The sequence below is a fragment of the Schistocerca cancellata genome, chromosome 1 (assembly GCF_023864275.1).
Source record: "Schistocerca cancellata isolate TAMUIC-IGC-003103 chromosome 1, iqSchCanc2.1, whole genome shotgun sequence".
Lineage (NCBI taxonomy): Eukaryota > Metazoa > Arthropoda > Insecta > Orthoptera > Acrididae > Schistocerca > Schistocerca cancellata.
The window spans coordinates 772,255,633-772,280,529 of record NC_064626.1 but is presented as its reverse complement, the minus strand read 5'-3'; the positions used below and the strand labels follow the sequence as shown (position 1 = coordinate 772,280,529).

General features: G+C 37.6%; 1 protein-coding gene across 1 annotated transcript in view; it reads right to left on the bottom strand.

Moving 5' to 3' along the window:
• LOC126187104 (nuclear pore complex protein Nup153) overlaps window positions 1–24,897 on the bottom strand; it is a 103,623-nt gene that overhangs the window by 14,915 nt on the left and 63,811 nt on the right. The window contains exons 7-8 of the mRNA XM_049928267.1: window positions 15,210–15,574; window positions 11,802–15,122 (exon numbers count right to left, since the gene is read on the bottom strand). Of these exons, the coding sequence (XP_049784224.1) occupies window positions 11,802–15,122; window positions 15,210–15,574 (3,686 nt within the window). The remainder of the gene's footprint in view (window positions 1–11,801; window positions 15,123–15,209; window positions 15,575–24,897) is intronic.

Genomic DNA, 24,897 nt, shown 5'->3' with positions numbered 1-24,897 from the left:
TCAATTCATGTGGCACCCATTTTCCACGCTTTTGGATATTTCCCATAGCTTTCAAATGGTCAGAAATTGTTTGTTGTACAACATTTAGCATTGCTGCCATTTGCTTCTGACTCAAAGTACCATTTTCATCCAATATTGCTTGCAATTCGGCGTCTTCGAACTTTTTTGGTGGTCTTCCACATTCTTCATTTCTTACATCAAAATCATTATTTTTGAACCGTTGAAACCGTCTTTTGCATGTTGCTTCTGATAAAGCATGATCACCATATGCCTCAACAAGCATTTGATGCAGCGCAGCACTTTTTTTCAAATGAAAACAAAAAATTAATGCTTTCCGCAAATCATCACTTTCTGGTACAAAATTCGCCATTGTTAACACGATGAAAATATATGATGTTGTTTGTTCCATGACTTGATGTATACTAAATATCTTTGACAGATGTCATACCAACCAAACCAAAAAAAAATTAAGGCTTGTTCACAACTAATGTTCCCTAGCGAACAATTTCATGTTATGTCTAATGGAAGTACATGCTATTCAAAACTATTTACACTCTTTTAAATCATTGCAAAACATGTTTGTACTAAGGTTAGGTATTATATGTATGGAAGAAACAACTCGAGAAGCTTTCTGCGTTACAGAGCTCTCCAGCAACCAGGTTGCCGGACCCATGGAGAAGGCATTTTGTGCGATGGAGTTCTCCAAGAGTGAGTCCACAACCACAGTGTCAGAAATTTAGGACCATATTTAACAAAGCTCTACCTACCAGGAAATCCATTTACAAATGGATGCAGAAGTTCAAGGAAACAGGACGTCTTTGTAAAGACAAAAGCAGTGCGTGGTCATCAACATCTGAAGAACAAAAAAACAAGTTGAGTGGACTGGGGGAACACTTCTCAGTAGTTCATGAAAGTCAAGTGTTTTGTACCTGTCAAGAGCTAGAATCCCCCCTGCCCCCAAACGTTGTTGAACATGTATAAGAATGCCAAAAGGTTACCATGTTTTGGGATTTGTCAATAATTACATTTTTTAACACATTGGTGCTCTACTGCATTGCCACAGTGACGGATGTGAGTTACCATGACGACAGATTGGTCATGCATCAAATGCCATGGGCCCCACATTCACCGGACCTGACACCACACGATTTTCAACTGTGGAGTTACATCAAAGACACCAGCTTCACGTCTTCACTTCCCCATACCATTGCTGACATACAAGGACATACGGTTGCACATACAAGGATATCATGGCACCTGCAACTGACATCTATGAAGACACTTTGGCCAACTTTGGGCTGAACTGGACTATTGGCTGGATATAGATGGTGCAGCTAATGGTTCACACTCCGAATATTTGTGAACATGACACAAAAACCTTCTCAGCCGCTGCTTCCATACATATAATACCTCACTGTAATATAAACATATTTTACAATCACTTGAACGTGCCTCGATCATTTTGTATAAACCTTTACAAAATTAAACACAAACACTGTCAATAATGACACACGGTCTGTTTTTTCATGGCATTTCAGATCAGAGCAGATCCAAAGGTTATTTAAAAAGGAAAGCATGTTATCTGGAGCACAGTCTTCTGTCTTAAGACACAAATGGCTGAGTTTAGGGATGTTGAAACTCCAATCTAAAATGCTTGGAGAGTCCCCCAATCTGTACAGTTACTGTTTAACAGACCTCCAAAATCTTCTTAAAATACTCTCCCAGGATGTAAGTCTGAGGCTGTATCCAGGGAAATGAGCTCACCTTTGTGTATCTCAATACATTAGTCTACCAGTTCAATAAAATCAACTTCTCATGTTCATCAACACATATTTCACAGTTTGGACAGAGTCATAGGAAAGCAGCTATATTCACACTTTCACATGCATGTCCAGTAGTGTTCAGGTGTGCCTTCTATATACAAAATGCAATTCTAAGATCACCTTTCTGACAGTCATGACATCTGGCAAAATGAGTTCATATACTTGTGATTTCTTGGCAATTTCAACAATGGGTAAATAACAGAATATCCATAGTATCCTGTCATGATCTACATGATTCGAGAACAAGTTTTATTTGCGGACAGCCCAAACTGTTTCCTTACTTTTGACTTTTTGGCAATGCACAGCTACAATACATAATCTGGAGCCTTCCAGTTCTTTTATTATTCTGAGCTCACTAGTCAACATGATGTCAAAGTTGTTATATAGTGGCTGCTTCCATGCTGCAAATAAATTGCGCAACACAATCAGGTTAAGTATCACACAAGCAGTTGTAACTTATTCAACTATCAACGTACATTTTATCGATGTGAGAACACAGGCCTCTTCAAAGGTTCTGAATATTTCTCTTCCAGCAGTAATTAAACTCCCTCATCCATGTTTGGAGTGTTGAACAGCTGGGCAAAGGATACTACTCTCTCCTGAAGTAATTCAATGCATTGGGAGAAAACAATGGATATTGCACGAACTTTCTTTCAAATCAGTTATGCTTCAAATTGGGTGCCAATTTAACTGGTATTTCATGTTATAACAATGGCAAAGACAGAAGCGAAAACAACTTGCTTCTAAATATTGAGTTCTTTTATTCAGTATGTCCCAGTGAGGATATGGCACTCAGTACACTGAAGTACCTGGCAGGATATGTTGTCTTCAAATGCAGGAACATCACCAGTTCACTGGGCAGTCGAAGAACATATTGTCAAATTTGGACTTTACTGGTGTAAGATTATTTTTAAATGTTCTTAGTTATTAAGCCAAGTGGCACTGTCCAAATGGTGTGATATTCAGAAAATTGACTTGTTACTATACTGAGGCAGTCGCAATGACTGACTATATCCCACTGCATGCCATAGTGTATACTCTCTGCCCTCCTTCCTGCTGTCGATTAGAGTCAAAGGTGCCAACATGTAATTCCACTACTGAAGTGTTGGTAGGAAGTGATCATCAGACAGTGTGTCACCAAGAAGCTCATGTCACACATGGAGTGGAGAGGCTTCTATGCAGTGTGGTTGGGTTGTTTAGGGGAGGAAACCAGACAGTGAGATCGTCGGTCTCACTGGATTAGGGAAGGAAGTCGGCCGTGCCCTTTCAAATGAACCACCCCGGTATTTGCCTGGAGCGATTTAGGTTAATCACAGAAAACCTAAATCAGGATGGCTGGACGCAGGATTGAACCACCGTCCTCCCAAATGTGAGTCCAGTGTGCTAGCCACTGTGCCACCTTGCTCGGTGCAGTGTGGTCTCTGCTCTTCAGTCAGAATGGCATAATTGGGTCTTCCTACAGATTGCAGTTGTGATCCAAGCATGATCAAGGCTGGGTCACAGGCCCTAGTTGCCTTTAGCCTTTATTTATTAGCCACCGAGTAGTCGGATATCTACAGATTTTTTTTACAAAGAAATGCAATCCCCATTATGCTGGCTGTTTTAGCAACTTAATGTCATCATAATCCATTCCATTACCTTTCAAGATACAGTTCTCTGTTGTTATTTATCTGTGTGATGCCGGTTCTCTGTGCAGCTTTGTGGCATGGTCTGACCTATGTACATTTTTCAGCACTGGCAGAGTATGCAGTAGATTTGTTTTCAGAATTCTAAGTCGTCCGTAAACAGACTTCAACAAGGCTTTCATATTTGTGTGGCGGGCAAAATGCATACTTTATGGTATATTGTCACAGTATTCTTCAAATTTCTAACAATCTTCAGTTTTTGCCATTCTGAATCTGGGGTAGTGGCTGTAACCTTTCTTCCAGAACTTTTGTGTACGTGCTGCAGCTCCACTGTCTTCATGAACCCTGTTATTATCAGCAGAAGCCAAAATGTTTATGGAGGCATTTAAACAACTTCTGGTTATGCAGCACACAAACCACCATGTTTCTTAAACACATGGACAATTATGTTTGTAACCTGACCAAACAATACACAAGACTTTCTGAATCTAGGAAATTGTTGCACTAAATCATTAGATTCATGACTGAGACAGAGAGAAACAAACACCCTCTGTTTCCTGAGTAAGCTATTAAAGCAAAGACTGAATGGCACACTAGGACAAAGCACATACCGGGTGTAGAAGTATGAAAGTGTAATTTCCCTATACATGGTGCTAGCCGTCAGTGTAGGGCCAGTGAGGCCGCATCTGCAGCACCATCTGCTTCCTATAATGGCTGATGAATGTTGACACACAGTAACCCAAGTTTCATACACCAGTATCCGTTTCAAACCCATAAACATGTCGATTTTTGTGCCTACGAACTACGACTTGCGAACAGCACTGGTTTTCTGTTATCATTTAAAGAAAACTGGCGCAGAATCACATCGAATGCTTGTCGAAGCTTTTTGCAAACATGCTCTTGGGAAAACAGTGTTTCAAGTGGTTCAAAAAATTTTAAAGTGTGATTTTGAGATGAGAAATGACGAGTGTGGGAAACCACACAAAAAGTTAGAAGACAATGAATTGCAGGCTTTATTGGGTGAAGAAGATATTCAAACTCAGCAGAAACTCGCAGAACAATCGAATGTGATGCAGAAAGCCATTTCTCTTCAGTTGAAAGCTGTGGGAAAATGGGTTCCACACGAACTGAATGGAAGACAGCAGCCAAACTGAAAGACCTCTTGTGAAATGCTGCTCCCTAGATACAAAAGAAAGTCATTTCTCCATCAAATAGTGACAGATGATGAAAAATAGATATATTTTGAGAATTCTAAGCATCATAAATCATGGGTGAATCCAGACAAACCATCGAAATCCACTGCAAAACAAAATCACTTTGGAAAGAAGACAATGCTCTGTGTTTCGTGGGATCAGAAGGATATCATCTATTATGAGCTGCTGAAACTAGTGAAACCATTTTAGCACTGATCGCTATCAACAGCAAACGATCGATTTAAATCAAGCATTACATGAAAAACAATTGGAATATGGAAAAAGGCAACACAAAGTCATATGTATTGTTCCATGATAACACCCCATCATACATTAAAAATGGCTCAGGGAAACGATCGAGGCATTCAGTCGGGAAATACTAGGGCATGTGGCTTATTATCCAGACTTGGCTCCATCTGATTATCATCTATTTGCATCACTGGGACACTAGTACACAGCACTCTTGAAACTTCAAACTGAAACATCTTAGCAGCAGGGCTGCATACCAGAAAAGTTAAGAAGCCTAGACCACAATGTGCAGAGGAAGATGAGAAACTTGTTGGGTTGATGTTTATTTCGTATGTCTGTAACATACTGATGAAAATGGGGGGGGGGATTGTCTGGTAATATGATATAAGTGTGTGTTTCGCCCCCTCCCAAACAAAAAGTCCTGTTGGAAGTCTGTTAAGGATGACCCAGACCTCTGAAACAAGGAGTCTTCCACATCCCAGGCCAATGCGCATACGTAAATAGGTCACATGATTCACATGGTGGAGGAAGCCTGTGGAGCATGGGCATCACACAGATAAAAAACAACAAAGTAAGCTGTTGCAGACCAATGCACCTCAAAACAGGCAACAGATTCTGGGAATGTATTTTAAAATATCTATAGAGATCCAATTACACTTTAGACTAATAAATAAAGACAGTAGCTTCCAACTAAGGCCTGTGACCCATCCTTGCACATGCTCAAAGCACAAATGCAGTCTGTGGGAAGACCCAATCATACCATCCCAACTGAAGAACTGGGAGCATCACACAGAACTCTCTGCTTATCCAGCAGTGACATGAACTTGGCAATAATGATTCACAGACTGCGGATCACCATTCACGTCAAGTCATTGCACTTCCCCACAACCTCAGCAGTGGCACCATGGCCTGGCATTACAGGCATGTGGCTGACAGTATGGATGAGAGAGGGTATATGAAATGACGCCTAGCAGAAGACAGTCAGTCATCAGGACTGTCTGAAGATGGAAACAAAGCAGTCTGACAAAGTATAACACCATTTGGTCGATGACTCTGAGCTGACTGCTCGAGAATATTTTGAAAGGAGTTCTCAGCCTGCAAAATAAATATTGTGAACATGATTGGATTAACGTGACTTCTAAAGGAGATGTCACAGCTTCCATCACCTGCATGGCAGAGTAATCAGTAGAATCTATCATATTTTTGTGAATGATGTTTAAAATAACATCACATTTAATTGATAAATTTGCATAACATACATGATGTGTCACATTACTATAATTTTATCATTATGATTATTATTTGACATTTATCCAGGGTGTCCAGTGATTGATCATTTTCAAATTCAAGGTTTTTTCCAAGGCTTTCAAGGCAAATTTTTTCCATCTTTTTTTTTTATTAATTTGAGACTAAAACATCCTTTTTTCAAAACTTTATATTGATAGTTGTTAGAATACGCGTCACTAATTACGTCATTTCTTTAGCAGTATAAACCACAGATACAAATTAAAATATTTTTAAAACATCATTAATACTATATTTTGATTTACAGGCAATAAAAAAAATATAAAATTTACAGATTTTTCTTTATCTATGTCATTAAAGGGGTTTTTCTACCCTTGTTCAAATGGTTAAGAGTGAAAGTACTGCTGAATACATGAATGCATTTGAAGGAAAGTGTTTATTTTATTTAATTTTCCCTGTACTTCATGCTGGTAGGAACTACTGCCCCCAGCAACACAATCCAACAGTGTGTGGCATTGTAGTAAGAAGCCATTATACAGTGAACAGTTGCTCATTTAAACATGATCAATGTTGGTGCATGAACGGACAAATGATGAATACAGCAACTACTTCTGCCCCATCCATATCTACGCTGCTATGGCCGCAGGGTGAAGCAAGAAAAATTATTACAAATATCACACAGTGTTGCAAATGGAAGAAAAAAATGAACAGGAGAGTACATTAAAAAAAAAGGGTGTGAATAATTACTTACTAATGATAATTGTATAAAAGTTACAAAATGAGACACAATTACAAATGTCTAAAATTTCATTCATCTCCTCCTGTGTGAGTACAGCCTCAATTCAATTTCTTTTGCTCACAGAAGCAATGTTAAGTTGTTCATACAGTTTGATACCTCATCTCATTTGTAGTCCATCTGTATCATGAAACTTAAAAAAAGAAAAATATTTTGGCTGTAAAAATGGAGCCTGCAAGTTATCTTGTAGTTGGCGTACAAAGTAGAAAGTTCAGCTGAGATGCAAACTACAAAATAACTCTTTGTCAACAATTGGTTGCCAGATTGAGTATTTTGAAACTTGTTCGACACTATGATCCATGTCTTTTTTTGTATCTGCATCAGTAGTTGTTCAGTCTTCATTGCAGATGGTTCACTGACGTTCATCATTATCTGTGTTCCATTTTCCTTGTAAAATAGCTAGTAATAATAGAAAACTGAGTTGCGCAGAACTTGAACAGCTAGCTAACATGAACTAAGGAGAATAGGATGAGTTTATGGATGAATTCTCTTAAGTGAGGATTCCGATGCAAACAGTGAGTGGAATGAAGAATGAGCAGTTTGCACAATAGCAGGCACTACGAATAACAGTGATGAATGGAGCGACATTCCTCAAGATCCACCAGTATGTGTATTTAACGAGGATGTTACACTGAAATTAAACTTACATTGGTAAAGACCGATCATGGGTTCAAATGTCAGTTTCTTTATCAGTGATGAAGGGGTGAGCCGAAAAAGTAGAACAATGAATGAATAAAAAGAAACAGTGAAGTATGCGTACTCAAAGTGGTACAGTCACTGAATATAAATCAAAAATAAAGTGTGTAACATGTGTAAAGTGCACTTAAGATTATCTTTTAATAAAAGGTTGATTTGATTCATTGTTTAGACAATGCCCAAATGTAAAAGAGGAGGAGATCTTGCCAGTTCTGAAGCAAAACTGCAAAAACAAAAAGAACAGTGAAGAAATGAAATGGCTGAAGAGTGCAAAGCAGGTTCTAGTTTCCAATGAATGGGAATGAGCACCACGAGGAGCAGAGAAACGAAATAACAATGAAATGAATGAACTGAAGAATCAAGAATTGCAACACAAACTTATAATAATAGACAGCAAATTCAAGTCAGCCATAGAAGCTATCATCCTATGAGAAGTGTGGACAAGGAAAAGTAAACGGTGCAACCTAACAAACGAAGCATTCCAATACAATCCATAACAAACACAAACACATCATAATCAGAAAAATGGATAACACATGCCAATTTTGCAACACAAAAAAATTCAGTAGAGAAACACAAGGATTCTGTTGCATGAACAGAAAAATTCAATAAACCACCACTGGAAGCACCTTCACAACGAATTTTTACATTACATGACTGGGGACAAACTTTGAGTGTCACTTCGATCAACACTAAACAATAACAGAGATGAAATCAATTGTTTTTTCAATCCAACGACAAATCTATCACAGCATGGTTCCATTACTACCACTACCCAATTATGAGCATATACTTCATCGGAAATGAAGAAAGAGAAATTGATCAATGATGTAAAAATATCAGTGGACTGAGACAATTATTATTGCAAGATTTACAGAGGAACTTACACAAAAACAATAAACTGATTCACATATTCAAAATAGAACTAGACTGAATGATTTTTGATGACTATAAACATATAATTCGACCTGACAAAAAGACCTGCTGGAGAACACGAATGTTGATTTAATGCACCTCAGATAGATGAAGATGCCATCATAACTCTGGACAACAGAAACACAAGCTGTGACATAATTGTACTACAAAGAAAATGGCTATTACACATTGCAGAGACACGCCATTCATATGATGTGCTCCAATATCTATTAATATTTCTGCACAGAGAGGATGAACATCATTTTAATGTGAAACAAATCCAACCTGAAACAGGTGTAGAAACAAACAAAAGAGTCACTTCCAAGGAGTTCAATGCTTACTGCTTTAATATCATTATTTACCTAAACATAGCATCACATTCTCGACACTGACCGTTTATTCCAACAATTCCAGTTAGATATGTATGTAAAAATAGAAGTGGAACGGATGCTTTACATAAGACTGAATCAGAGGAAACTATGCATGGAAGAATACATCCACCTTCGAGACACAATAATAAATACAGAAACAATGACAACACTGGAACAATGATAATCTTACCCGCATCATACATAGGAAGTCTGAGACAAATGCATGAATACACTCCAAATGCCATGACCTACTAAGAAAATAGGGACGGCCTGACCTCTTCATAACATTCACATGCAACTCGACATGGCCAGAAATCAAAGAATAACTAAGATACAGACAAGCCCCCATGCATCAACATGACACAATAGCCCGAGCTTACTGACAAAATCAAATGAGATTTGTTGAAGTCCCCACGAAATACGACATCTTTGGAGCCATTAGATGCTGGATGTACACAATCAAACGGAAAATACGAGGACTGCCTCAATTCTCACAATCTCATATGGCTACATGACAGACACCATCTCATGGGTAAATGGATAAACTACCAGTTGCACCACGAGATACTCAGACATCACACATCTGTAAATGGGAGGGAGGGAGGAGGGAGGGGGAGAAAATTCATTATTTTCCTGTATCATTCTGCTTATTTACAACTTCAATTTTGTAGTTGAAAGTTCAACAGAAATAAAATCACCATACACTTGGATGTGGTCATTAATTGTCAACCCTTTATAATGTATTCAAACTGGATAAAATTCTTGGGAACCAAATAAGGAACCCTCAAACGATTACTTTAAAAAAATTTAAACTGATCAGTGAAATATACATACAAGGTAATTCTGTGATGAAGCAATGAACTTTCCGGGACAACGGAGAAGGGTAAATGTATCAATTTCAGGTGAAGGGCCCTGGCCCAGGAATGACTTTAGTCGAAAATTGTAAGCAAAAATTGTTCTGACACCTCTGACAATGGCGTACATATTCCTGGAACATATTATTCGTCAATGGAGGGTGGGGTTTCAAAGTAAAGCAGCCCCACCTCACTTTGGACTGAAGGCTTGTGAACATCTGGGCCAGACAGTCCCTGAAAATTGGACAGCATGTTCACTTGATCTCACCCTATTTGATTTCTTCTTGTGAGGCCAAGTGAAATGTCTTATGTACGAGACGGCTGTCGAGACCAAAGAGGATCTCCTGGAAATAATTCTTGCTACCTGCAACACTGCTCAAGTGACACTGGGGATATTAAAAAAATGGGTACAACAGAATCTCGTGTGCTGATGCCACACCTGCTCTGACACAGAGCAGATGCCATTTTGAACAACTGTTACAAATATAGCATCTTGCTGCTTGGTGGGTGACGGGTTGGGGCCGGTGTCACAATGATATGTACTTGCCTGCAGTATACCTTTCAAAATTTTCTGATTGTGACTGAAACAATCAAACACATTTTGCAACTTTATTTGAGTTTACTCAGTCAAGTATTATCTTGCTACCAAAGGTTAGGCTATTTGTAACATTTCTAAGCCAGTCTTATACATGCTCTTATATGTTTTACTGGATTTGGGTGTGTAGGACCAAAAGTGTTTCCCAATAACAACTGACCATCATCCTCAAGTGGGAATGTGACATGCAGAAAAACACTACTAAAATAGAAAAGTACGGTTTCTATTCATGCATCTCAAGACTTATCACGGCATCTTGCACTTTTGTGTCCACAATATGAACTGTTTTCTATGCTATGCTGTAAAAAGGCTTTCACATGGCTAGTCATATTGAAAGTTATAGAGATAAATACAGGGCAACACTGAAATTAAATTCAAGCCATATTGATGAGATCTTTTACAATACCATTCTATATAGCATTTCATCAAATTTCAAAAACAGGTAGTAGAGTGCAGTTACTGCATTGCCATAGTATATTACCACTTAAAAAGGTGCTGGGCTCTGTAATCTTTTCATACAACATTGGATTTCCCAGCTTGATGAGTGGCTGAGAGTGAGTGAAGAGGTAAGAGGGAGCCAGGGGCAGCAATAATGGGGGTGGGGGACTGCACTGAGGAATGGCAACAACAATAGAATACTGAGGTCAATTAGAAAATTGCATTAAGCTGATCTGACAGATGTATTACTCATCCTGTTGGAGAGTTGTGTGTTCTTGCTTTCCTCAAACTTATGAACCAGCTCAACAACATTTTACACGTGAGCACTTGGATACTAGTCAGTACCTGTCACCTTCCCCAATTTTTAAAACTGCATAGCCTACAAGGGCACCTGATGATCCCAGCCATTGGTATGAAGCTCTGCATGCTGAACATTCTCAAACATCAACAAAGTCACAACAATCCGATATGAGCTGTTACATTGACTGCTGGTAAGGGTGTTGAGAATGACATCCATACAACAATCTAGTGTCTAGTATCTCATTTGTGGCCTTGACACTCACTATATGACTGAAATGTAAATGTCATGCACTCTTCCCCCTAAATTCAAGACCTACTAAATATAGCTGAAAGACGTCTCTTGTTGTTTTGGTGCTCCAATTTTAACATAAACACTCCAAAATATCTGTATGGGTGGGAAAAAAAGGAAAATCCAGGATGGAACAATGACAATATTACGAAACAGATTGCTACTCAAAGTATAGACCCAACACTGAGTTGCAGACAGGCACAAGACTGCTACAATCTTTTTGTTGCAATTGTCTGCAACTCAATGCCTCCTCTACAAGATGAGAAACATTACTTCTAATATTTTTTTCTGGTTTGTTGATATTTTCATGACATGACAGGAAAGTTTTTATTCTCATGCTTTGCATTATATATAAGTAATTTATTACCTTATAGCTCGAGATTTACGATTAGCTGAGGTAAAAGGTACTTACGTGAAAGTTGGTGTATTTCCACCGGTGAAATTGAACGAAGGTTTTGCATTAGGGTTGAATGTTGGTGGACCAGCAGGCTGCGTTGATGAAAAATTAAATCCCGAAGTTGCATTCTGACTTGCTTGTGCACCATTTGCTCCTTGGCTTGAGGTGAATCCAAAAACATTATTGTTTGTCTGCAAATTCTGTCCAAAAAAGGGAGATCCTGTAAATCCTGTATTCCCACTAGCCCCAAAGGCTGGTGCAGTTCCAGGTCCAAAAATAGCTGGTCCTCCAGATGACGAAGTTGCTGAGTTGGAGCCAAAATTACCAAATCCAAAGCCAGAACTCTGTCCTGCAGGAGAAGAGGTGTTGCCAGCTCCAAAGCTAAAGTTTGGGGGTTTTACTGCAGGTCCAGTAGCATCTGTAGCACTGTTCTGTGTTGAACCAAATGAAAATGGCAATGAAGGTAATGATGTATTAGAAGAAAAGACAAGTGGTGCAGATCCTTTACTGCCTGTGTCAATTGATGGTTTTGTAGTAAAAGTTCCAGAAACTGAAGAACTGAAGCTTGGTGCAGGTGTTGTTACATTACCAAAATTCTGAGTACTCGTTGCACCAAATGCTGGCGTTGTTAGAGGAAAGGCTGGTGTAGTTGCCGGTACTCCAAACTGCTGTGAAGTAGTTGATGGTGCACCAAATCCTGACAAGTTTGTAGCAGAAGCACCAAAATTTTGTGCTGAATTAGTACTGAATGTGCTTACTGTTGACACAGGGGTACCAAACCTCTGTTGCAATGATTTCTGATTACCAAAGAGGGTAGTATTTCCTGACGCAGACACTGTTGATGCATTTGCAAATACTGATGTACCACCATTACTTTCTGAAGTTGCAGTTGCAGCTGTGCCAAAATTCAGCACTGGTTTGTCACTACTGAAATTAGTGGTGGCCGTTGTTGGTGTGGAAAAGCTTAGGGCAGCTGATGAACCAAACTGTGGACTAGTTGTGATAGGGACTGATGTGAAACTTGATGTAGAGGCAGTACCGGCACCAACACTAGATGTATCACTTGTAGTCACTGCACCAGAATGTTGCACAGATGAGGTCACACTTCCAAAATTCTGAGTAGTCAAGGGCACACTGAAGTTTACTGGTGCTACAGAAACACTTGTAGCAGCCACTGATGTTCCAAAAATTTGTTGCACAGTGTTAGTGGCACCAAAGGCTAATGCTGTTCCTGATGATGAAATCTGTGAAACTGAAACAGGTACACTTGCAGCTGAAGCAACAATACCGACAGGCTTTTGTAGAATGGAGACAGATGAGCCTGAATCCTGAGTTTTGTTTGGAATATTAATTGGCAAACATGAAACTGAATTTGTCTGAGGCCCTTCAGCTAATTTTGTTAAATGCTCCTTATTGGTAAACACTGTGTTTGCAGTAGTTACAGGAACTGATTTGGCAGAGGCTTGTGATGCTCCAAAAATTGAAGCATCTTTTTCGGATTTTGATGTGACCTCATGAGCACTTTCAATCTGGCTGGGTTTCATTGATTTCTTTTCACTATCACTTGCTTCATTTGTAGACACTGTCCCTCCATTATCTTCAGATGAGGTTCGAACTGCAGCATTTGACACAGTCTTGGTACCAAATGAGAACAACGAAGGTGATACTGTTGAAATACTTTCAGATGAACTACTTGGCATTAAGAATTTGAAATTCACCACTGCAGATTCAGAGGATTGTTTATCACACCCACCAGACAAATGACCAGCCAAAGATACATCAGAACTTTTCTCTTGGTTTTTGGCATCAGCATATGGTAAATCTGATTTCTGTGTCACTTTCACTATTTTACCCTGCTTCTCACTTAATGATTCATTACTTTCTTTCATAGCTGCAAGCTTTGCAATGTTGTCATCTGATTTACACACGCCATCTCCAGAAGCTTTGCCTACTGCTGATGCGTTTGTCTTTATCTCCACAGGAGGAGGAATACCAAAAGTAAACACTGCTTTCTTCTCTGTATTTGTATTTTGAAAGTTGCTTTTCCCATTGTCTCCCATACCAAATGTGAATCCAGATGCTACTGCAACGGCCTCTGTTTTACCGAACGAAAATCCTTTTGGAGCAGAATCAGATAGTGCTGTAGTTTGTGATTTATTTATTCCAAAAGTAAATTTGCTAGCTTCTGCAGGGATATCGACATTAAACTTCAAAGTGGACTTTGCAACAGCTGATCCAGGTTTTAGTTCCTCACAAGCAGCACATTTTTGAGCTTCATTTTTGTTTCTTATCATGCAAGTTGGACACTCCCATGTGTCCGTGGGTTTCAAAAATTTTCCAATAACTGTTGACGTTCCAGTTTTTTCTTTTGGTTTACTTGTTTCACAAGCCTGACATTTGGATAAGGTTTCAGGATTTTTTATCCAACATGTAGCACATTCCCACGTAGTTTTTATTGGCTTTGTAACGTCGTTAGATACTTTTTTACTTTCGTCTTGTAGAAGTGTTTTCTCTTCAGCCTGTTCCAGTTTTGAACTTTTGTCCAGTTCTTTGGAGGAACTGCTTTTGAGTTGTTCCATGCTGTGAGAATAGGAAGAAGATTTTTGTGGTAATTCACGTGGTTCTGTACATGCAATGCATCTTGATGCACTGGGTTTGTTTCGTATCAGGCATGTTCCACACTCCCATGTGTCATCGGAAGTTTTTAAAATACTTCCCCAAGATGTAGTTAAACTTACATTTTTACCACTTCCTGAAGGTGTCCCCAAAGAGTGGAGAACTTCTCCATTTTTAGGACTAGTTTCAGGAACATTTCTGCTAGGACCACTGTCACCTTTTTTCCCTTCTGCTACCTTAGTCTGCGGAGGTGCACTCTTTACTTTATGATCTACTGAAAAAAGAGAAGCCTGTTGGCTACTCCCAGAACCACTAGTCACAGAACCCAAGAAACATGTTTCTTTTACATTGCTGTCAGATAGGTTTGTGTCCATTTTTGGCTTAAGAGGAATGTCCATCACTGGATACTGGCTTTTATCAGTATTTAATGAAACTGTATCAAAACAGTTTTCACTGACACTTAATGGTTCACTAAACATAAAAGGTTTTTCAGATGATGCTGTCCTTGAAAAATCTTGAATTGTAAAAGGAGTTGCAAATTTTAGAGCACCAGCCGATGTAGGCGATGGGCTGAACTGAGGAGGAACTTCAATATCGAACTTTGGAAGAACTGTGATGGGCAACGCAATACTTGGCAGATTAACTTCTTTTACAGTTTCTTCCTCTTCAATGTTTGTTTTTCTTCCAAGTACCTTTCCTGATCTAGAGTCATCTTTGCTCCTATAAAAGAAAAAGAAAATGAAGCACAGATAATACATTTAACACAATTATTTGTCAACACCTGTAATACTGTTAGAAACATCTCACCTCAATTGGTAGCTGCTATCTTTTGTTGACGTAGCTATTAATCTAGCAGACTCCAGGGAATCTTGCAATTTCTCACGACGGCGTAATTTTATTATGTCAGGTACAGTAGGAATGGTCAGCTGACGCAAGGAAGATTTTTGTTCAGTTACTGGTGGATCGAACCGTGAACGCTTAGAGGCCAAAGCGGGTAAAGATGGTGAATCTATCATCATTTTTTTTGCATCCTGCACTGGGGATGCAAACTGCTCCAATGCTTCTAAGATACGACGGGTTGTTTGACTCATTGCTGCCATATCACTTGATTTACTTGAGGAGCCACTGTTTACTGGCTGGACCTCTATGCTGGATCTTCTAGATATATGTAGCTGCAAAAATAAGAAAGTGACCTGAATCAGAAAGTGATAACATACTTTAAAGGAAAGACTATCTTAATATCAATAGAACAGCTCTAAAAGCAAAGTCATTTGCACAAGTATGGAAAAATTCATGATACCCATGTAAGGACAATTCAACAGTTGAGGAGGAGTCAGAGTAGGACACTTAACATTTTAATTGCTGTCTGGTTTAAAGATGTACAGCACCATCGTCATCAGCAAACTGATTTTCAAGATCCAAAATCAGAAAAGATCAATTCAATCCCCACTACTACTAACAAATCAGAAAACTGTCTAAATCTATACCCCTTTAACAAACCAACCTGGAATTATTTTTGCATATTAGTCATAAAAAGTGCAGAACATTTGTTCCTTACTGCCCCTTTCATGCTACTTCACTATCAATAGCAACCTTCGCTGCCATTTTTGCTGTAATTCTGATTTACTTCCTCTCATGAACAATCTTCCTTCAAGATACAAAAAAATGTGCAGAATAGAAACATAAAAAATATAGCATAATTATGCAATTCAAGTAAAGTGGGCTGATCAAAGTTGATCGTTCTTCATAATGAGTGCTCCACTCACTATAATGGAATTATTCTTGGAGATTTAAAAAAACATCGTCATGTTTTCTATTTTTTACTATGAAATATTTGTCAAACTTACAACACTACTCACAAATTACACATAAGAGCCATAAATATTTAACCCACACGTTTTCTCATCTCATACAGCAATAATTTCACATTTTTACGTCAATAAAAAGCAACCACCTCCTGCTTTAGTCCCAGAAGAGAGAATACAGCAACACATTTAGAACTGTGGGGGTTAAGTGAAAATTTTCCATACAATACCTATGGATTAGAATAGGAGAGCATATTATGACTGCTCGCATACAAGTCAGCAGACTAATGACATTTTTAAAAATCTATTATTCAATCCCTTCCAAACAAAGGCACTCGTTGAAAATCTCCAGCTTTTTATACAGACATTACTAAACAAACACTGTGTTCAATGGCAGTAACTTAGGAGGCAAATAAAGATTTTTTTGTGTGTAATTATTTATCTTTATCTTACACAAAATCATCCTCCACATTTTTAGAGACTACACAATATATGTCCTCCATCTGTATCAAAAATAGGTGGTAAGTAAATTCCTCTAAGGAACATAATTTATATGGTTTTCACACCATGAGGAGTTGTCACATTACATAGAATAGCTTCAAGCCTGCCTCAGTACCATTAGCCTTATTACCAGTCTGTGTAAATACCACAGAAAAAAAGAAAAATTAAGAGTTTAACAGTTTCTCAACAATAGTATGGGGTTTTTAAAAATGACTGAATACCTAAATCTGCATGAACACACAGGAAATTCATCCTTGCATCTTCCAAATGCAAGGCCAGTGACTTAATACGAAAAGTGCAACAGACTACTACTTTTGCTGCACTACACCCATTTACTGCATACATTATACTACTGGTATTAACTACCCAATCACACATACAATATTAAACTGTTGGACACCACAAACTTTTTAAAAATCTCTCTCAAAATTTCTCCAAGCTCAAAAATAATGCTGAAAGGATAATGCCATATAAAAATATAACAATGTGCCTGAAGATTTACGTGAGGATATTATGCCTCCAAGTGATAAAGTAATATTTTATGCTATTTAAAAGCAGAAGACAACAGCTTTACTGGGTGCAATACTTCTGGCCTAAATAAGAAGGTCTGTTTACCCAACACAGTGCTTCACTACACTTGGTCCCATATAAAGTGAAATGCACTAACCTTATTCCAATCTCTGATGGTAGACAACCATTCTTCTATAGGCCTAAAGTTTAACCCTAGAATGACAGAAAACGCTAAAGTGATCTACCTGTCATACTTTTTCCTTCAATGTCGTATCTAATTTTTGTAAATTGTTCATAAACCCATTTAAACTTTCCCAATTTTTCCGCTTCTTTATAATAATATATTAGGATCTACAAAATAATTATATTTTCTTGCACATTTCATTTGCTATGCCTTGAATGGCAAGAGGGATCAATTTGACACCACTGCAATTGCTCTTCTGAATATTTGTAAATAATCCAACAATAAAGCAGCAACAATCAGCAATCATCTAGAGTTGTTGTTGCTCACTGCTGTGCCACGGCATATGCACATTCCAAGGTGCCACAGTATATCATGACATTCACTATTTGTCCATGAAAGACATTTTCAAACATGTCATGAAGGAAAGTTACAAGTCTCAGAGAATTCCAAAACTGAATTGAAAATTGAATGTACTGACTAAAAATGGGGATTTTATACCAGAGACAAGTGAAAACCCATACACTGTGTTTGAGAGGAGGATTCAGATGCTGATATGCTGATCTATGTCAACCTCACCTCGTTCATCACATCAGGCCCAATTGAATGTCTCTACAAACACAATCAATAGGGATTGAATCTGGTGGGAGATAGACAATTTTACATCTTCTGGAAGGAGGTCAGCTGTGAACATTCTATAGAAGAGGAGGTCCCACTATTTATATTTGTCAATGAGCAGATGACTTTGTTATCAGTGCTTCCCATTTTTGATGAAGCAATGCTACATACCACGATAAAATACACAGAATGAAATGCTTAAGAAAGTACTAAAAAACAATGCATGAGCCATGTCACCTGACAAACCGAAAAAATTGACAGTCATCATATATCCTCAGGGTGTCAGTTGTACACAAGTTATGTCTTCAGATGATATTTCACTGCATTCTTCAGCAACAACTTTCACTGGAGCTTCTCAAGATTTCTCGGTTACAATTAAACGTCACCTACAGTTGAATGCCTGCCAGACAACAAATTCACTTCTGTATCTGAAATTGGGGAAGTTCAGGAAAACAGTATTCATTATTACTGCCCTGGAAAAAAAATATAACCGTAGATGAGCAACTATTACCAAGCAAAGCAAGATGGCGGTTCATTCAATTCAGGCTCAATAAATATGGTATAAAATTCTGGATAGCTGTCGATGTAGTGACAGAGTATATATGTAACGCTTTTCCCATACCTCAGAAAACAGGGCACACATAGTGAGAAGCAACCGCTCTAGAGTATGACACCATGGCTCTTGGAGCCATTTCTAAATCTAGGAAAATACATGATTACAGACAACTTCAAATTGCCAAGAAGCATAAAGAAATGGTAACCTTATTAGTTGGTACAATGAACAAGATCTGTTGTGAAATCCCAGGTGAGATAAAAAGGCCAGATGCTGAAATACACTACACCACCATCCTGCACCAGGCAACACAAACTGCACCTTGACTGTATGCCAAGGAGAGTAGAACAAAAATGTCATTCTTCTGAGAACACTGCATGCTGAAACAGCAATGAGGAAAGAAGAAACGTAAAACCACAACATTCTATAATTCAACAAAGTATGAAGTGTACGCCATTGATCAAATATACTACAAAGGTTGTATGCAGACGATGGCTCATGCAAATGTTCTACATCATCTTGGACATGGCAATGAATACATGCATCACCTAAAAAATAGTAATAAACAAGAAAATGGAAAGGAAGCAGTTCATGCTTCAGCTGCTGAATGAATTCAAAGGAACGAAAGAGCAAAAAGAAGAATGACAAAAGAGGTTACGGGACCAAAATCATCTAGACAGTGGCAGTAGTGCCAAATCAGACTCTGCAAAGGCAGCAAGACCACTGCCATCTGTGCAAAGTGCTACAGAGCCATGTGCAGAAAATATGCACATAAAATACTAGTCACTTGTGCTAAATGTGCCTAGCAGATTACACTGACTTCAATAAAAAATACAATAAAGCCCTGTGTCGAATACGTGTGAGTTAATGTGGACCACATACATTTTCGTTTTTCTTAAAGAATATATTTTTTTAATTGATCAACATCAACTCAGTCCCACTCAAAGTAACCCTTCTCAGATAATGAATTTGTGCCCGTACTTTTCCCAATCTTGGTAGCACTTCTGAAACCCATTTTTCATTATGGTATACTGGTACTCCTTCAGCAATCCTGTTTTTATCTCATCAATGGTAGCAAAACAACATTCTTTCACAGTTCCGTTCAGCCTCGGAAACAGAAAGAGATCGGAGGGGAGCCATGTCCAGTGAATATGATGGCTAAGGCACCACAAACAAGCATTGAGGTGTGAGCGGGAGCATTTTTGTGATGCAATTTCCACAAGTTGTTTTGCCACAGTTCGGTTCGTTTTCTTTGGATTGCTTCATGCAAACAGTGCATAACTTCCAGGTAGTATTCCTTACTGACAGTATGACCATAAGGCACGAACTAGTGATGCACTATCCTAGTGCAGCTGAAGAAAGCATTATAAGAAAAACCATCACATATGATCAAACTTGTTGAATTTTTTTCGGTTTTGGCTCTTCAAGTAGTTTCCATTGGGCCTTCATTTTGATGTCATACCCACATACCTATGTTTCTTCACCTGTTATAACCGTCTTAATCATTGTCAACTTCACTCGGCAAGTCACAAGTGATGTCTATGCAACACTGTTTTTGGTCAAAATTCAACAATTTCAGAACCAACTTTACTGCTACACACTTCAGGCCCAAAACACCCGAAAAACTTGCTTGACATAGGCCAAAGGATATGTCGGCACCTTCAGTGATATCTGTGGTGGTGATTCGCCAATTTTCCAGAATCTATTTCGTTACTTCTACCACACTGACATAAGTAACTGACATGCTACAGCTTGACCCTCTTTGAAACAACACTTATACCACTCATAAATTCTTGTCTAGTGGAGTTGAATAAAGCCGTAATCATAATTTCGAATGTGGTGCTACATTTTATTCAACTTTCAAGTAAAATTTAATGTAAATTCTTTGATCCACTTTTATCAAAAGTAAAAATTCACCGAGCATTCTAAAACCTGTATAACCTTTCAAACTGTCAACAACAAACCAAATATTCATAACAACTGAAAATTTAAACATACTTTAGAAACGTGTTCCGAAAACAACAAAAAAATTTGAAAATCTGAAGTATGGAGCCTGCGAAATATATTTCCTGTTACTTTTTGATCACACCTCTTATACTGTGTGTTTCAGCTGGTTTCACCAGTGTTAATGAATAATCAGCATGAGAATAACAGTAGCTTACCGTTTTAGATAAGGACACTGTAACACATTACTGACTATGTCCACCTATAAATCCAATGCAAATCAGCACTGACTGTTCTTCACTGGTGTAGGGAATCTCAATGGCCTTGAATGTGACTAACACAAATTTTTAAGCAATCTGTCTCTGGTGAACAAGGCTTAACCCAAGAAAAGCACACGTATACAGAAAACTGAGGAACAACCATACAATGCTGTAGGGTCATTCCATGGAAATTTGACAAAAATGGGCATTTTCCTCATCCACTATCTTAGATTTGGATGAAACTTCGTTTACTTGTCCTCTCTACAGAGATAAGCAAATGTCTCATTCTCTCTATGGAGATAAGTGTTGTTGTCATGGTCTTCAGTCCAGACACTGGTTTGATGCAGCCCTCCATGGAGATAAGTAAACATCTTCTGGATTTTATCTCCCCTCATTTTCACTTTAAAATCTCAAAGTTGTGTATTCTTTAGTAAATGATGGTAGGGAAAAATCTAATTCTTCCAGGGAAAACCACCAAGACAGGAAAAAATCTGTAACCTTATGTCGTCCATGTTGGATTGTTTTTCAAGGAAACTGCGACTGTTCAAATAAAGCAATTTACCTGTTTCAGTAACTTTTTGTTTTCCCCCAAGATGTGTTTCGAGGGTTTATACACTCATCTTCAGGTGGAAAACAGTGATATCTTGTTACACATGTACCAGCTGGATGCAGCTAGTTAATTGGTTTGGTTTCTTTCTGAATCTGTTCCAGTGAACATTTATGATAAACTGCAGGATTCTGTACAATGGAACAGATTCAGAATGAAACCAAAACAAACAACTAGCTGCATCCAGCTGGTGCACATGTAACAAGATATCGGCGTTTTCCACTTGAAAATGAGAGTATAAACTCTCAAAACACATCATAGGAGAAAATAAAAAATGATTGATACAGATAAATTGTTTCTAAAGAACTTTTAAAAAATATGTACTTACACTTTTGTACTTTATTTAAAAAAATGCTTTTTACATTGAAATCACATAAAGGGAAAATAAAATTAATGTGGTTTCGTTAAGTGATAATGGTTTTATTACAGAATGTACATATAGCCACCTCGGCTACATGCAGCTGAGGTGGCTATACAAACATTCTGTTAACGCACTGTTGCTGAACTTCAGCCTATATAATAGTTTTAAATTTTTTCTTGAGAATAATAATAATAAAAAAAATTAAACAAAATTTCAAAGGTACTGAACAATATACTTTCAAAATCTGTTAATTTAAGAGATTAAACTCAACCAATATAACCTTTTTTTAAAATCATGCTTAAGTTAATTCATTTCTTTTCATGAACACCAGATACGTTATACATAGTTTACAACAGTAATACTTTTTTCTGAATAGAGCACATACACTAAGTTCTTCAGTTGATACTTTAGGACATTCAACAACAAGAACATGAGAAACTGGAACCAGACAAATATCCTCTCATTTTGGTAAAATGACTTAGATCCTGGAGGATGCATAAATTGTACAGTGACATCATGTTTTGTTGTATTTAATTAACTGGTTACCCAATAGCACCACAGATTGGAATCTTTATAGGCTCCATATTCTTATGGGCTCAAATTTTCCCCTCTCAGAAAGGATGTCCAACTTTGTTTAAAGATGGGCTCCACATTACTAATGTCAAACAGTTCACTAAAGAGTTGAATGGCTTAAAATTACAGAAACTCCTGCTATCAAGAAGTGTTTGAAGTTCTGCAAAGCCAGAATGTGTCTGATATAAAGTGCCTTAAGGAATAAAGTGAAACTTAACTTTGGTGATGTAAATATTACAAAACTCAAACAAATCTACAATAGTATTTGATTTACTATGGGTCTTCGTAAACTTCAATCTTGTGCTAATCTTTTAGGTTCCTCCTATGCTATCACACTCAGTTTTTCCATAGCTACTTGCAAACAATAACCACTCAGCACAGATATTAAAATTGTTTTGATAAAGATGTATCAAATTAAATTTATTTTATTATCTTGTGCAGCTATCACTAAAATAATTTTTTAAATATTTGAATGTGTTCTTTGATGAATTCAGTCACAGTTTCTTCAATTTTGTGGACCACAAAGACATCATGTTTCATGTCATCAAATATAAGACACAGACACTTAATCTTTCATTTTCAGTACATTATGATTAATTATATCAGAATGTACAGCACATGTCGAATGTCCTAGATAGTGAAATAGTGATTTTCACTTTAGTCCTTTAATACTAGGGTGACATTTACATCAGATGATTTTTTTCAAGTGTCTTACAGTATTTTAATTGAGGATGTGATATGATGATGGGGACACAACAGGGAGGTCTTTAGGGCCCATATGAAAATGTAATGAGAGGGTGATGATAAATCAGAATTCAAAGAATTCTGAAACTTTAACTACATAAAAAAACAGCAAAACATTTGTCACACACACACACACACACACACACACACACACACACACACACAGAAATACGAAAATCATGAAATATGTCAGGTTTCAAACTTGGACTAAAAAAGAAAGAAGTTGTTAAAAGAATTAAAACAGTGTACCAAAGCGCTGTGGTTGACTGATTGATGTCCTTAATTAACGTATTAAATACATATGCAGGAGCGCAACCTCTTCTGTAATGCACTAAAATGAATTACTCTGGCTCCCTGTAGGGACCAAGGCGACGAATGGTTAAAACCCTGGATTTGGGATTGTACTTTCTCCACACTAAGTGACTCGGCACACATCGCATGCAGATCCGAAACGACCTTGTTGCTCATGGACAATTGGAAAAAAGGTGTTCTAGAGGTGCACAAAGAACGATAAGGTATGCAGGTGAATTTGGAGCTCTGATTAACTTACATGCCTGATGCAACATGAGGAGTTGCCATCAGACTGGAAGACGCAGTTCATCAGCCTCAGCACAGAGACTGGGCATGGGGCTGGTCCAACGTGCACCGTGGACAGACTAATGGTGAATAGTATCAATAAACTTAAAGTAAGAAGGCCTCTGCGATATATACACTATGTACCCACAGTCTAACCGTGGATGCATGAAAGTTAAGAACATAGCCAGGATTTTGTCAAAAGGGGAGGGGTCCGATTTAAAAGATGATCTTAAAAGGGCTATGTTTTTCATTTATTCTGTAACACATTTGTTAACTTTGTTTACATAATTAGCTTTCAGAAGGCTTTCACACAAATAGCAAGAAAAGCTTTTCTTAAAACAGTATAACACATTCTCAACAATATGACTTTTCTGAAACCAAGTCAGAATCCCTTCAGCACATCAAAGCAGCCCAAGTTCCTCAATTCAAACTCAAATTTTATTAAAATATCTCTCTTTTCATTAAAATTTTAATTGCCTTACATAATCAAGAACTTTTTTAAAATTACTATTTCAAAAGTCAACTTGAAACTATAGCTACCAAATTGATTTATAAAACAAAATGGAAAACACAAATACTGTGAGCTATAGTTTTTAGATTTTAAGGTTATATAACGTATTGACTTCAATTACACTTCTAATATATGCAATCTCCTACATGAGTTCATATTTATCCATGATAATATGGTGATACAGTCTTTGATGCTAAGAAACTCCTCTACAATGTACAACAAATATTGTTGTTTATATGCCATTTATTTACAAATAACTAAGACTCTCTGCAACAAGGATATTATGAACGAGACATTTCACTGTAGAACATCAGTCTTGTAGTAAAACTTGAAGACTTGGTATATCGTCGTTCCACAAGCGAGCCATCTTTATGCACAGATACGTACCACAAATTGATGATTGCTAGCACCAGCAAATGTAAATATCGCTGAACTACGCAAATTGCCAAAATGTTACTCAGACCAACATTAAAATTAAATACCGTCTTTCCAAGAAATAAATAATTTAGCCCAAAATCTAGATAAATGTTGTTACAAAACGTAACAAAAGAATTATTTTTACCATTGTTTTTACAATGTAAAAACATTGCAGTTTGAACACAATAACAGAACACCTGAAAAAGAATAAAAACTACCAAACAAAAGTATGCAAATAAAAATAATTAATTTGAATATATTAAATCAATATTTAATCCACAGTTCAGTCATACAAATCGTTATATGAATGTCTTCCATATCAGTTATCTTTACA